Below are 13,135 nucleotides of genomic sequence, written 5' to 3' on the forward strand. Positions count from 1 at the left end.
CTTTATTTCAAAAATAAAAACAAAAAAGACCATTGTGAATTGAGTTAAATTAAAAGATATTTTATAACACCAGACAAGGATTCTTTTAACTTGGTTGCTTTTTCAGAAAACAGTTTATCAAAAGAGATCTAACTTAAAATATCATACCACCAAATCTGCATTTTTCACCACAAGCGTTTAGAGTGGTAATAGTTCACCCCACTTTAGCCAAGGGTCACCTTTCTTTGAAAGATGTGTCCCAATTCCAAGATGCCAAAATTCTGTTTGAAAACCCACAGGCCATAGTGTGTAAGGTCACTATGAGCTGTCTGTCACAGGTGCCACTGTTTGGTCTTTCTGCTGGAGTTGATTCACCTTCTGTAGCAAAAAAAAAAAAAAAAAAAAAAAAGTTATTCAATGTACAGGGATGCCTATACAAAGGTTTCTGCTCAAGGAAAATCTGCTGGGTGCATGAGCTCAAAACCAGAGCTCCTGGACCTATCTGCTCTTATCTAGCCTTTGACAATTTCTCCGTGATGTTGAGGCACAGCATTTCACTACCTCATCCCTTTCTGTTTGCAGTATCAAGCCTATTTTACCTATTACTTTTCTCTCTGGAGTGGCTGCCAGATTAATTTGTTTCTAAGTGCCACATGAGTGCAGGCAAATCTGTCAGTACAAAACTATAATTCTGTGTTTGTGAAAGTTCCAGATGTTTTCACATTTACACTTCCACAAGGGAAGCTATTTATTTCCTTTCCTTCCCCCCTCCCCCCCCCCCCGCCTTTGTCTTTGCTCTGTAGCATTACCAAAAAAATTGCTTTTCTGAACAGGTTGGAATGTTATGCAAGAAAAAGTATCTGTCTGTTCATTTATCCCCTAAGGAAAATAAAATAATTATTTCATTCTCCTTCTTCTTGTGCGTGTTCAGTACCATTATAAAATGCAAGATTCACTGGGTGCACAGACCTTACAAAATTTGAAACGCCAAATGAGAACACAGGCATTCATATCAGCAATGACAGCAGATAACATACGTGATACACATTACAGTTTTACAACCCATCTGCTTTAGAGTCCAACTTCAGCACAGCCTCAACTGTTTCTGAGGTGTGGGGCTAACCCATACACCTGACATGCCTGACAGCCATTGCACCTGCATTCAGAGGTGATTTTTGGAAAAGCCAGCTGTCAAGCAGATGTGGTCACTTGTGACTGGTTGCAAAAATGGCACTGCAACCTTAACAAACTTCTAAGTGGACAATTAATTTAGTGGCATTCCTTATCAGAAGCAATTTCTAATGTTACTCTGACACACATAAGATATGCAGTGTAATCAATACATGCAAACATGCAATAAATTGTTCAAACCATTACTTTTCTAGATTTAGGGATTGCCATTTAGCTAAACATTATTTTAAAGAAATGCCTGCTATTACAACCTATCTCCTTTTTTCTACTTCTACAGTATAGGAAAAAAAGATGCTTCTGAAGCATCGGGAGAGCCTTTTTTTCTGCTTGCTGTGACTGTAGCAAGCTCTGCTTTACTCAGCTGAGCTTGGAAGTGTCTGCAGTACATACTCAAGAGACCTCAGCTTCCCTGATGACATTTGCCTAATCTCAGCTGCAAGCTACAAGGCAGGGAAGCAGAACCCCAACTTGGAAGAGGCTTCCCTTGATTGCGGTTGCTGGAGCTGGACATTTTAATCCCGACTGAGGACTAATCAGCTCTCTGTCTTCAGAAATGTTTTTTGCCCAGTATAAATGACATAAACCAAGATCATAATCTTATTTATTTTTTTAGAGTCCTTAGCATGCTACATTAACCTGACAATGCTTAATCTGGTGTTCATTTCACAATACACTTCATGCAGTTCACAGCTGTAATTGGTTTTACACTGACATTACACGTTTCAGCCTAGTCATGGGAAAAGAATAACTCTTAATATGATTTCTCTGAAAAGCATCTAAGCTCAAATGGCACAGAAGCAGCTCATGCTAGTTTCATGTGCATATTTCTTTCTTCTGCTTTTTTTTTCACTGCAAAGATGATCACTGGCATAAGATTGTAAGATCCTTGTTTTAGTCCATTTGCAATTGAACTACGTTTGTTTGATTTCTTATGTCCTGAGGAGTTCTCTCTTATAAAACAGCATTCAAGTATTCTAGTTTAACATCCCCATTTTTCTGAGTTAAGGAACAAAGTAGACCTCGGGCTTCTGTTTCCATTATGAGTCTTCCAGAGTCCCATAAATGACAGCCGTAAAGTCCTCCTTTGTAACACACACTCAGCACTAAAGCCAGAGTATTGCTATTTGGCATTATCCAGTGAAGTGCAAGAAATTAAATAAGTTACGTCTTTATTGCTATAGTACAATACCAAGCAAAGTCACTTTTTAATACGATTGCAAAGGTTTCATAGAGTACATGTCCCTCCTCCTAGGGCCCAGTAGTTCAGCTGCACTGCAAGTATCACTTAGCTATCACGTGTCGAATGTCAGTCTAAGATGATGTGTTGAGTATTCGTGAATCCGATGAATCAGACCTTTCGTCATACTCATCTTCTGTGTAAATTGGCTGCTTAGACACAATAGGACACCCATCATCAGGGATTGAGATCCTAGGATCTTCTGACGAGCGGGAAGGAAGGACAGGTGAGCTTCGGAAAACGCTGGCTGAGTTGCTAGAGAAAGGGCTGACATACTGGGACCGCAGCTGGTACTGCTGCTGCAGCGTCATGGTGTTCCACAGGGTGACGTCATTGGGCAGGAAAGGGCTGGACTGGTTTCTTGCCAAAGTGTTTCTCAGCATCAGTGGGTAACGTGGAGGCTGAGGGAAAGGATGCTGCAAAGGGACGGCCAGAGGGTTTGGCACGACGTTACTGGAATCGGCAGAGAACCTCAGTGTGTCGGGAACCCGAAATGCTGAGCCCACAGACCACTTGGAAGAGGAAATGGGGTATGAACTCAGCGTGTGTTCAAAAATGTGCCCGTTGGAAGGCAAAACAAGCCCATCAGATTCTGCAGAAGTTCTCTCCCCACTGGCCACCGAAGACCGACTGGACAGGAGAACCTCTACAGCACTCACCAGATCACCACCACACCCCTTCAGGATCAGCTCCAGCACAGTTGGCTTTTGGTTAGGGAAGATCTTTTTCAAGACTTCAAGAGGAGGCCTGTTGGCTTTCAAACTGAAAGGTAAAGAAACTGTCCCAGAAGGACCTTCTATCAGGAGGTGGTTCTGCTCTGGGTGGTACTTGGGGCTCTCTGGACGACTGTCTGTGCTCCCACCATTTTTCTGAACTGCATAACCAACCTCATCCACTGAAACAATTTCAGGGCTTTCAGGGGTGAAGCAACTTTTGGCCTTGGTCATGTCTGGGGAACTCCTTTGGTCTGTGTCTTTGTCACTGTAGGTCTCAGCATTGTCTGCTCCACTGGCATCACCCAACCGCTCCTCATTCATGTCTGCAAAGAGAAGGCAGAGAATGAAAAACTGAGGCCAAAAGCTTTCACAGACATTTGAGGATACAGTCTTCTTAAAAGGAACAGAGCAGGATCCTAGGGAGAGATGAAAATATTTTTCACAGAGATCCCACTAAAATTAAGGTCTCTTTGCAACATATCATGAGAACAAAACTGCAAAAGAATAATGTGACCTGGTCTAGGCATTTTATGCTGCCTTATAGGTATCTGTCTCATTCTCCCATGTACAAGAAAAGCAGCAGTGGTGATTTTTCTGTGGCATCAAAAATGCTATCAATCCTCTCTCACTGGTAACAAGGCAGCAACACACCACCCAAGTGCAAGCTTTCTCAGAGGAACTTCAGCACTTTCACATCATAATTCCTCACTAGCACCATCTCATTGACTGTGAGCTGAAGATATCCAGAAGGCACTTGGGAGACCAAAGTCATCTCTGCAAGTCCAACAGCATTGGTTGAACCACTCCATCATGACTACTGCCTGAGGGTTAAAGAAGTCTTCAAGTAACTCAGTGGAACGTTCCTGTTCTGGCTCTGCAGAGATTGGTTCTTTCCCCAGCAAGAATCACAGGCTTTGCCCTACAAACCACAGAGCACAGCTGATGTCTTGGCCCCATCAGAGCACAGAATCTAGAAAAATCTGGTTTGGAGAAGACCTCTAGGAAGGCTTCTGGCCCAACCTCCTGTTCAAAGCAGGAGTAACCTAAAATATAGAGCAGGTTGCTCATGTCCCTGCTCTGCTGAATTTTAAGTAATTCTAAGAATGGAGACTCCACAACCTCTCTCAGCACTTGTTCCAGGTACCTTGGTTTTTGTGTGCTAAACTAAGAAGGGCAAGAGCCGAGTACAGAGCTGAAAACAAGCCCATTGACCATGCTGTCTTCAGACAGACACTCAAAAATGGGAACACCCCAGATCTCTTGTAATTTTGGTAATACCTGGCCACAGTATGGAAACCTTTGAAATAAGACTGCTTGTCAGAAAGAAGAAGAGAAGAGGAAAGGTTGACAGCAGTTGTCCCCAAGTGGGACAATGTACTTGCTTGAGATTGTTCAGTTATTTCCCAAGAACGCTGTTCTGATGGTCTTCCTCATACAGCACAATGATGATCTCCCTGGGAAGCACCAGTGTTTGGGGAAAGTGTCATTGTCCAAGCTGCAGCTGACAAAGCCTACTTCAGCGGCACAGGGCAGCGCTTTCAAATGCACATGTGTGAAAGACTATCTGCAGAAACCAATACAACTATTTGCTTAGTTTCCCAAGACCCTGGTGATCAGCCCAGCCAGATAAAGAAGGGATAAGAAGCAAGCAAAGGTTCCCAAATTGTGCTGGCGATCAACCCTGTCCAATCGAGATGAAACAAGTTAAAGGTGTGCAAGTGCCTGAGCCTCGCTGCTCACCACGGACAGTCCTGCCTCCCTCGCGTCCCAGGAATGGGCAGGACATTTCCCCACACAGCAAGCTAGGTTTAGGATTGAACAGATCAGCTCAAGACAAACTCTGTTAGTGCAATATACCCACCTTGAGAAAGGATCTGTGCAAGCCTGCACTGAGTGAGAAGCCACTATGTTCACCAGAACGGCAGCTATAAATAAATCTAAGATCCTGGCAGAGCACAACCTGGCAGTGTGGCAAAGGGAGGTTCTCCTCATGAGAATGGCTGTACCAGGCAGAAATGATGGGCCATCCTACAGAGCTGTGGGATGCTGCTGGTTTGCGCTGTGGAAGATGGCCATGGGAGTAGAGGTGAGGAATACGGATACCCCTATGAAGATCTCACCTTTCTCTGTTAACAAGACAACTTTCTTCTGTACCCGGTTTTACATTGATTATGCTCTCTATCCAGTGCAAAGGGAGAAGCAGTAACTCTTCCTGTAGGTATACTAGAGAGAAAGCAATGTATGTATGCTCCTCTTTATACAATCAGCGCATCAGTCTTGCCTTAGCAGCCAAAGGGGAAAGCAGGAAACGTTCGCTAGTGGCAAACTGGCAACGTGTATCCCTTTGAGAAAGGTGGTAAGACCTCGGTTTAGCTCATCCATTATTTGAAAAAAAAAAGCGAGGGTCATACTACCTTTCCCTCCTAATCCCGGCACATGTTCATAATAATGAATTTATTACAGAAAATGGAGTGCTAAGAGTAATTCACATCTGAGCATAATGGGCAATTTATACATCGAAGGCTTAGCAGGCAGTCTGAGGACAGCTAATTACCTCCGTCCCTGTCTTGCCACAGTTGAGAGGCATTTAAGGGAGACGATGGTCCTGATTTCCACATAAACAGATTGCGCTGTAGTACCCATTATTATCAAACGAACCACACGCGTGTAGAGCACGTTTCAAAACTACTGCGGGTTTCCAGTGTATCTTTATGGGCTGATAACAGGTATCACCGAGAAGCAAATACACACACACACACCCCAAAAACAAACAAACAAACAAAAAAAACAAACAAAAAAACCAACCACCAGATTAGGTCTCCCTACCGCACTTCCTGATCCTTACAGATTTTTATTTTCAAGATATTTCAGGTTTGTTTAGTTTTCAGTACCCTTAAAAGTATCCTTTATGAGGCTTGGCTAAAATTTTTCTTTAAATTCTGAAAACTCACCCTATTGAAGTTTGCATCTTTGTCATCAGGAGACTGCACAGATCTGGCTCCCAGCCTTGCAAGGGAACAGATCACTGCGGCACATCTCACCGGGCTGTGAGACCCGCACGGCCAGACCCGCAAAACAGATTTCGGCGATTTAAATCAAATGCAGCGTTAACACAAGGAGGATTATCCTCCGCGGGTTCACGCTGAGTCCGGGAGCTATTATTATTTTTTTTTCTCTGCCTTTCTGAGCGGGTTTCTCGGCAGCCCGCCGGCGATGCCCGGCCGGTGCCCGCGGCGGGTCGGGCGGCCGCTGCCGCTCCCGGCCCGGCTGCCGGAGCCTCCCTGCCCCGGGCCGCGCGGAGGATGCTTCTCCCCGCCTGAACGCCGCTTCCCCGGCGGTGCCGGCACGGCAAGGGCCAGGCGGAAAGCTCCGGGGACTGCCCCCGCCTCCTCCTGGGAACTGCCCGGGTCGGGTGTTTCGAATGTTTAAAACGGGCACAAAACCAGCAATTGTTAAATAGAGGTTTGGGAAGATACATTATAAACGTCTTTATGTGGGCACTGAATTGTTGGAATATTGCGTGCACCCATTAATCTCAAATGTCTGTACCTTCAGGTACAAAAATATTAATTTTGCGTTCAGAATATCCAACCCGCTGCTCTTAGACGAAAGTATTTTTTGCGTCACGCTTAAGGTTCACATGAGGGTGTTCCAGGCTTTAAGAGAGAAATCTCGTCCTCAGAAATCGTTTAAGTTTGGGGGTTTTGGTGTGTTATGTTTTGTTGTTTGGGGGTTTTGTGGTGTGGGGTTTTTTTTTTCCTGTTCCACAACTTCTGTTTCAAATTGCCTGCATTCAAGTGTTCCCTTTGCCAGCCCTAAGGAAACTAGGGAAATTGTTTCCTTATTGATAAAAACGATGGGGAGTATTAATGAAATAATATGCATGCAGATATAGATACATACCCAGATCTACAGCGATGCAGTGCAAATACAGACACACACGAAACAGTACAGTGGGAGAACCGTGCGTGCATTCATCGTAGAATATACATTAATAAATAAAGCTGCTACGAATTTGGAGCAATGTATACCCCAATATTTCCTTGCCCATTTATACATTAAGGATCATGAGTCAAATACTGTAAAGGGGGCAAAAAATGTAAAACAGGTGAGAGAGAAGCTGTTTTCCTCAAGTTAAAGTCTTGTCTGGAAAACTTGGTTTAATACTTTGGAACCAAATCTCTTTTCCTGATAGTCCCACCGCTGACTCTTTCTTAAAACAGTTTCCACTTTGATTATTAGGACAGGTCTTTCCGCAACACACAGGGTTTTGAAATAAAAAAAAAAATATTGCTATTTTCGCTATTTCTATTATTAGAATGGACTGATACCAGGACTAGTATAGAAGACATTAAAAGGTCGTGTAAAACATATGAGGGGTTTTGTGGGTGGTGGGTTTTTTTGGTTGGTTGATTGGTTTGAGGTTTGTTTTTTTTTTGTTCCCTCTTTTTTATTATTATTGCTTTCACTCGAGACTTTTTTCCTTATTTTCAAAGGTCTGAGGTAGTTTGTAGGAGACTAGTCACCGTTCCCAAACTAACGCAGAGACTGCTGTGCTGCAATATGAAGCTGGCTCTGAAACTAACAGAAGACTCAATACAGAGTTATATTAATTGTTTACAATCCTTGATAACTATTACCGAGACAGAGAAATGTAACACGAGCTATGTGGGAGATGAAAGTTCATGAGCATAGTACCAGGAGGAGGAATTATTCCGGCTTAGCAGAGGCATATGCAACAGGGACAGTTTCTGGGCGCTTTATTTGCACAGAACCGAACTTCGCAACTGTCCCACCACAATGACCAATTCTGGCAGGAATAAAAGCAAACGGACCTGATTCCACCGTACACCGGGAAATACCTCCTCCGTACTGAAAATACCTTCCAGGAGGTTAATGCCCGGGGGGGTGGGGGGGTGTAGAAACGGGGCGGGCTGGGGCAGCAAATAATGACATCGTCTGTTTTAACGACGGTTTTAATGCAGGTAGCGGGGAGGGAGATGCAGCAGCCCTGCCGTTCGGAGCGTGCAGGACGGCTGGGGATAAACGGGTTACCCCGTTAGACAGTGTCTGGTGGCAGGGGACAGGGACCCCCCCGAGGAGATAATTTTTCGCTCTGCTTTCACGCATTCCCACGTTCATAAAAGCGGGGGGGGGGGAGGGGCGGGAGGGACTGAACAAACCTGTAACACGGGGAGACCGGGGACCGCGCAGGTGAGGTCTGCACAACCGGGCAGCATCCCGGCACCCCCGGTCCCGGGGTGCCCCGCCCCCGCCCGGCCCCACCGCAGGGGGGGGGGGGGGGCGGTTAGGATGGGGTGGGAGGGGGGGGCGGCGCGGCGCCGCGGGCCTTGATTTATGATCTCCTCCGTTATTCTCCCCCCGTTCCCTAAAGCTGTTAGCAGAAAGTGCTGACTGGCTGGCAAGGAAGAATTTCTCATCAATACACTTTGATTGTATTTTGCAAACAAAATGCCTGTTGCTTGGTAACATTTCACTTGAGCCTGACCTTCCCCAAAAGTTATTGCTATCAGATTCGATTTACACTGTCCTCCCGTGATTACTGTAATCTTTTAAGCTGGAAAGTTCATATATCAGGGGGGAGAAAAGTTGGGCGTGCGAGTTAATACCGTTGCTATCCGCCAGATTTATATCCTGCTGGCGAAGTTTATTTGTTTCACTTTCTGGAAGGAGCCAAGGCGGCTTCCCCGCCCCCCGCCGCCCCCTTTTTCTCCCCGGCCTGCCCCCCGCCCCGTCTCCGCGCGGTCCCTTCCCCGGCCTTGCGCTGCGGCGGGGGCGGGGATGCTCCGCGCCGCCGGGAGGCTGCGGCCAGGCGGAAATTCGGGGGGCGGAAGGACCCCAAAGCCCCGGCTCTGGGCTACGGCCGGCGGAACCGGGCGGAGATGCGGAGGACGGGGAGGGACGGGGGCGGCGGGCAGGCGGTGCTGAGGGCCGGCCGAGGGGAAACGAGTCCCAGACCACCGGCAGCCTCGCCACACGGACGGACCCGACCGTGCCGGCACCTCGGGCCCGGCGTCGAATCTTCCCCGGAGCTGGGGGAGCGGAGCCCCGTGCCGGCGGCCAGCTCCATACCCGTGCCCTCGGAGAAAGGCCGGCTGGTCCCAGTGCCGCACACAGCCCCGCGGGGCTCCGTCCGCCCGGCAGCGAGCCGTGAGGAGCCGAGCCGTGCGGGCGCCCAGAGTTTGCCATTCCCCGCCCGGGGCACCCGGTAAAGTTTCGTCGCAGGCGCCGCTTGTCAGCCGAGCGGGCTGCTATAGGCCTGCCGGGCGTCCCCGTCGGGGCAGGCTGTCGGCTTCCCCTCAGGTACGGGGCGAGGAAGGGGACGGCGGCCCCGGAATGTTCATTTTGTGTCCAGAAATGTGTGTTCCTGGCAGGACGCACCTACAAGGTGCCGGTTGCGGGCGGCGGTTTCGGGATCAGTATTCCCTACCTGCCGAAAGCCGCCCCGGACGCGGCGCGGTGGGACACGCCAGAGCTGGAGGGAAGCCGAAAGAACTGGGTCGCCGCGCTCATACCCCGCCGCTCCCCCCCCTCCCCCCCCAACCCCCACTCCTCCTCGCTCCGTAGAAAGCCGCCAGCTCCCGGCGCTGCCTTTGCCCCGAAGCTCCATTGTGGAGGTTTTGTCCTGGACGAGGTGCCGCAGCCCGATGCCCTGGGTGCGGGAAGCCGGGGAGCGGCTCCAGACGGCTCAGCGGAACCGGGAGCATCAGAGGGACGTGCGGCCGCGATCCACGCGGGATGCGGCTACTTCCCGGCCGGCCTGGGGGAACGGGCCCAGAAGCGGCGGCACGTCGGGGAGCCGGTTGGCAGTGGCGGCATTTGCCGGTCCCCTCCGTTGGTCTCGGCGGCTGCGAGCCCGTCCCAGCAGCAGGCCCGGCACTCCGCGGCTCCTTGCTTTTTCAGAGCGACAAAGCGCACCCGCCGGGCGTTCCCTCCACCCCCCTTCCCACGGCGCCCGTCGCGAGGAAGGGAAAGTCCTCGCCGTTCCCCTTGGGCGGGCACCCGTCCCCCAGACCCGCCGTCGGGGGCCCTGCCCGGGCGCTGCCCACCTTCCCTCCTCCTCCGGCCCGCGCACCCCTACCCCCGGCCCCGCGGCGCCCGGCCCGGCCTCACCTGCCTTGGGGAGCGGCCCCGGCAGCGCAGGGGGCGGCTCGGCGGCCCAGCGCAGGGCGGCGGCGGCGGCCAGCTCGGCGGGGGCCCGCGGCGGCGCGGCGCAGGGCGGGGGCCCCGGCGGCGCGGCGGGGGGCTCGGCGCTTCCCGGCGGCCCCGGGAGGGCGCGCAGGGAGTCCGGGAGGAGGCTCTCCAGGCTCTCGTTGGCCTGCTGCCGGCGAAGCGCCACCTGTGCGGCCATCACCCGCTGCCGCTCGATGATGAGGATGCACTTCTCGCAGGTGCAGTCCTTGAAACGGCAGTAGCGCTTGTGGCCCTTCAGCCAGGACAGCACGCCGTGGTTGCGGCATCGGGCGCACTTGGGCGTCCGCTGCAGCGGAGCCCGCGGCGGCTGTGATACGGGGCCGCCCATGTAGAGGTACGGGGAGCCGTAGCCGTTCATGCCTGCGGCAGGAGCCCGGCCGGCTCCGGGGCGGAGAAGGGAGCAGCGAGGGCGGCGGAGGCCGGGGCGGCGGAAGAGAGGAGCGGAGACGGGCGGCTCTGCCCGCCGGCTCCGCGGGGGGCACGGCCCCGGCCCCAGGCCCGCGGGGGTACGCGGCACCGGCGGGCAGAGCGCTGCCGCGGGCCGGAGCAACACTGCTACTGGCCGCGCCGCCCCGCCGAGCCCAGCGCCCCTCCGCTCGCCTCCGCCCTCCGCCCGCCCCCCTCCGCCACCCTCCTTCCCCGCCGCCGCCGGGGGGATGGAGGGAGAGAAGGAGGGAGGGGAGAGAGGCAGCCAGAGAGGGAGGGAGGAGGGAGGGAAGCCGGGGGGGGGGGGGGGGGGCCCTCTGCCCCGCCGTCGGGTGCGGCGGTGGCACTGCCCGCGCCCTGCTGAAGGGGTCCGTCCCCCAGCGGGCCGGGGTCGGGGCTGATGCCACTCACCCACGTCCCCCGCACGGCTTACCCCGCGAAAGCGCCTGGGTCCGGGGGCAAGGGAGGCGTCTGGGGGTTTTCCCCGGGTTCGGGATCTCAAAGTCCAGACGGGCCGTTGAGACGCCGCGCGGGAGCCCCTGGAAGGCCCACGGGACCCCCGGCACGGCGTGTGCCTGCTGCCGTAAAAACTGCGGTGGGAGTTGAGGCCCGAGTTTTATCGAAGTTTTGAAGCCGCGAGATGCTGCCTTGGAGCAGGAGCCACCCGGGAACAGCTGCGCGGAGCTGGGCAGCTGCGGGCGGTGCCTGCTCCCGCGCTGCCCGGCCTCTCCCGCGTCCCTCGGCAAGGCAGCTACTTAAATGCAAACGGTGGTTATAGCAAGGGACGTGCAATTCAGGGCAAGCCGGATTTCTTGCAACCTATTTGATGTGTTTGATGCGGCGGGGCAGTAATTTTCCCTCTCGCCGGCCGTGGGGAGGTTTCTCGCTGAAACAAGGACGTTTGGAATGTGGCAGCGAGAAGTTTAAAGCCAAAAGTAACGTATTAGTGAAAGAAGGTATAGGAATATCGGGTGGGGGAAACAAATTCACTGGCAAGCGTTTATCCTGCCCGCGCACTGGCACTTTGCGGCACAGAGTCCGCGGGTAGGCAGGGGCTGCTGCTTGCACTTGAACCCATTTCATTGCCCCAAGATCTCCCCTACTCTTCCCAGGCACCTCCCCACTGTAACTGCTACACGAAATAGACCATTTAACGTGACTGTGTAACTAGAAAATCAGATTTAAAACTCGGAAGGTATTTCGCCGGAGAGAACAAAAAGCACGGCGTGTGCTGCGAAGGTATTCGCGTGGCATTTGATTACTTGGCTCTTTCCTGATTACTTGTCTACTTCTAGGGCAAGTGCGACTCGGGGAGATCTTTCTCCTCAGGGTCGTGTGCAGGTGTGCGGGAGGATGAGCTCCCCATCGGTTAACGGCACCGAGGCGGGGAGGTGAGTCGGCTGAGGTGCGGGGAACAGCCCGTTTTCCCGCAGCGCCAGCGGCATCTCCCTTTTTTTGCTGCCGGGATGCGTGCACTGTGCCCGGACAGTCCTGCAGCCCGCCCTACCGCCAACTGGCCTCCCCCGCGGGGCATCTTATACACTCGCGGGTCGCCGTCGCGGGGAGGAAAACCAACCAGCCGTGCTTCCTCCGCGGGGCAAAAAAATACTCAACTACCTCAAAACGGCGAGGGGCGCGGAAAAGACGGTGCGCAGCCGCCCTTGGGAATCCGTGCCCCCACAACGAAGAAGCCGGGTGCAAGCGCGGGCGCAGGGGGCGGCGGGGCTGCACACCCCTCTCGCCCCGCGGGGGACGGCCCCGGAGCGCGGCCGTCGGGGGGTGCATGCTCCGGGCTGGGCCGCCCTGGCGCGGCGGCGGGCTGATCGGGGCCGGGGGGCCCTCTCTCGCTTGGCTGCGCACCGAGCGTTTAGGCTGAAACACTCGTTTGATATAGGTCCGTAACCCTTTTCTCGTATTTGATGGGAATGTTTTCCATGTCCTAGTATTTGACAACATCTCCCCATAGGGCCAGGTTAGTATTTATGTTAGCAAAACGTCCCCTGCCTGAAAGTCTATTGTAACCCAACATCTGACAACCCCGGTTCCCATTTCTGCTCGCAGAAAAGGTTTATTCAAGCACATAATGGGATCCCAGCAGAAAGCTTTTCAGAAGAAGGGGCTATGGTAAACGGCACCACATGAACTCCGTTTCCAGGGCTATTAAGCTTTTAATTGGAAAATAGCAGAGGAAATTTCAAGGTGACTATAATGTGTTAGCAGTTAGCGCCCAGAAGAATAGACTGAAAGAGAATGAATGTGCGAAACATATGCTCCAAATAACATTTAGCGGAAAGGGTCTGGGTCCGCTAAAGGGCCCATCTTTCCTAGGAAGAAATGCCGACGAACAAGGCAGAGGAGGGATGGAAAGTCA

At 52.3% G+C, this 13,135-nt stretch overlaps 1 protein-coding gene across 1 annotated transcript; it reads right to left on the reverse strand.

Moving 5' to 3' along the window:
• Positions 1-2,481: 2,481 nt before the first annotated feature.
• Positions 2,482-10,696, reverse strand: DMRT3 (doublesex and mab-3 related transcription factor 3). The gene is made up of 2 exons (XM_056324762.1): positions 10,258-10,696; positions 2,482-3,446 (listed from the first exon to the last, which is right to left on the reverse strand). The coding sequence occupies exons 1-2, from the start codon at positions 10,694-10,696 to the stop codon at positions 2,482-2,484; spliced, it is 1,404 nt and encodes a 467-aa protein (XP_056180737.1).
• Between the last annotated feature and the right edge of the window lie 2,439 nt (positions 10,697-13,135).

This window comes from Falco biarmicus, chromosome Z (genome assembly GCF_023638135.1).
Source record: "Falco biarmicus isolate bFalBia1 chromosome Z, bFalBia1.pri, whole genome shotgun sequence".
Classification (NCBI taxonomy): Eukaryota; Metazoa; Chordata; class Aves; order Falconiformes; family Falconidae; genus Falco; species Falco biarmicus.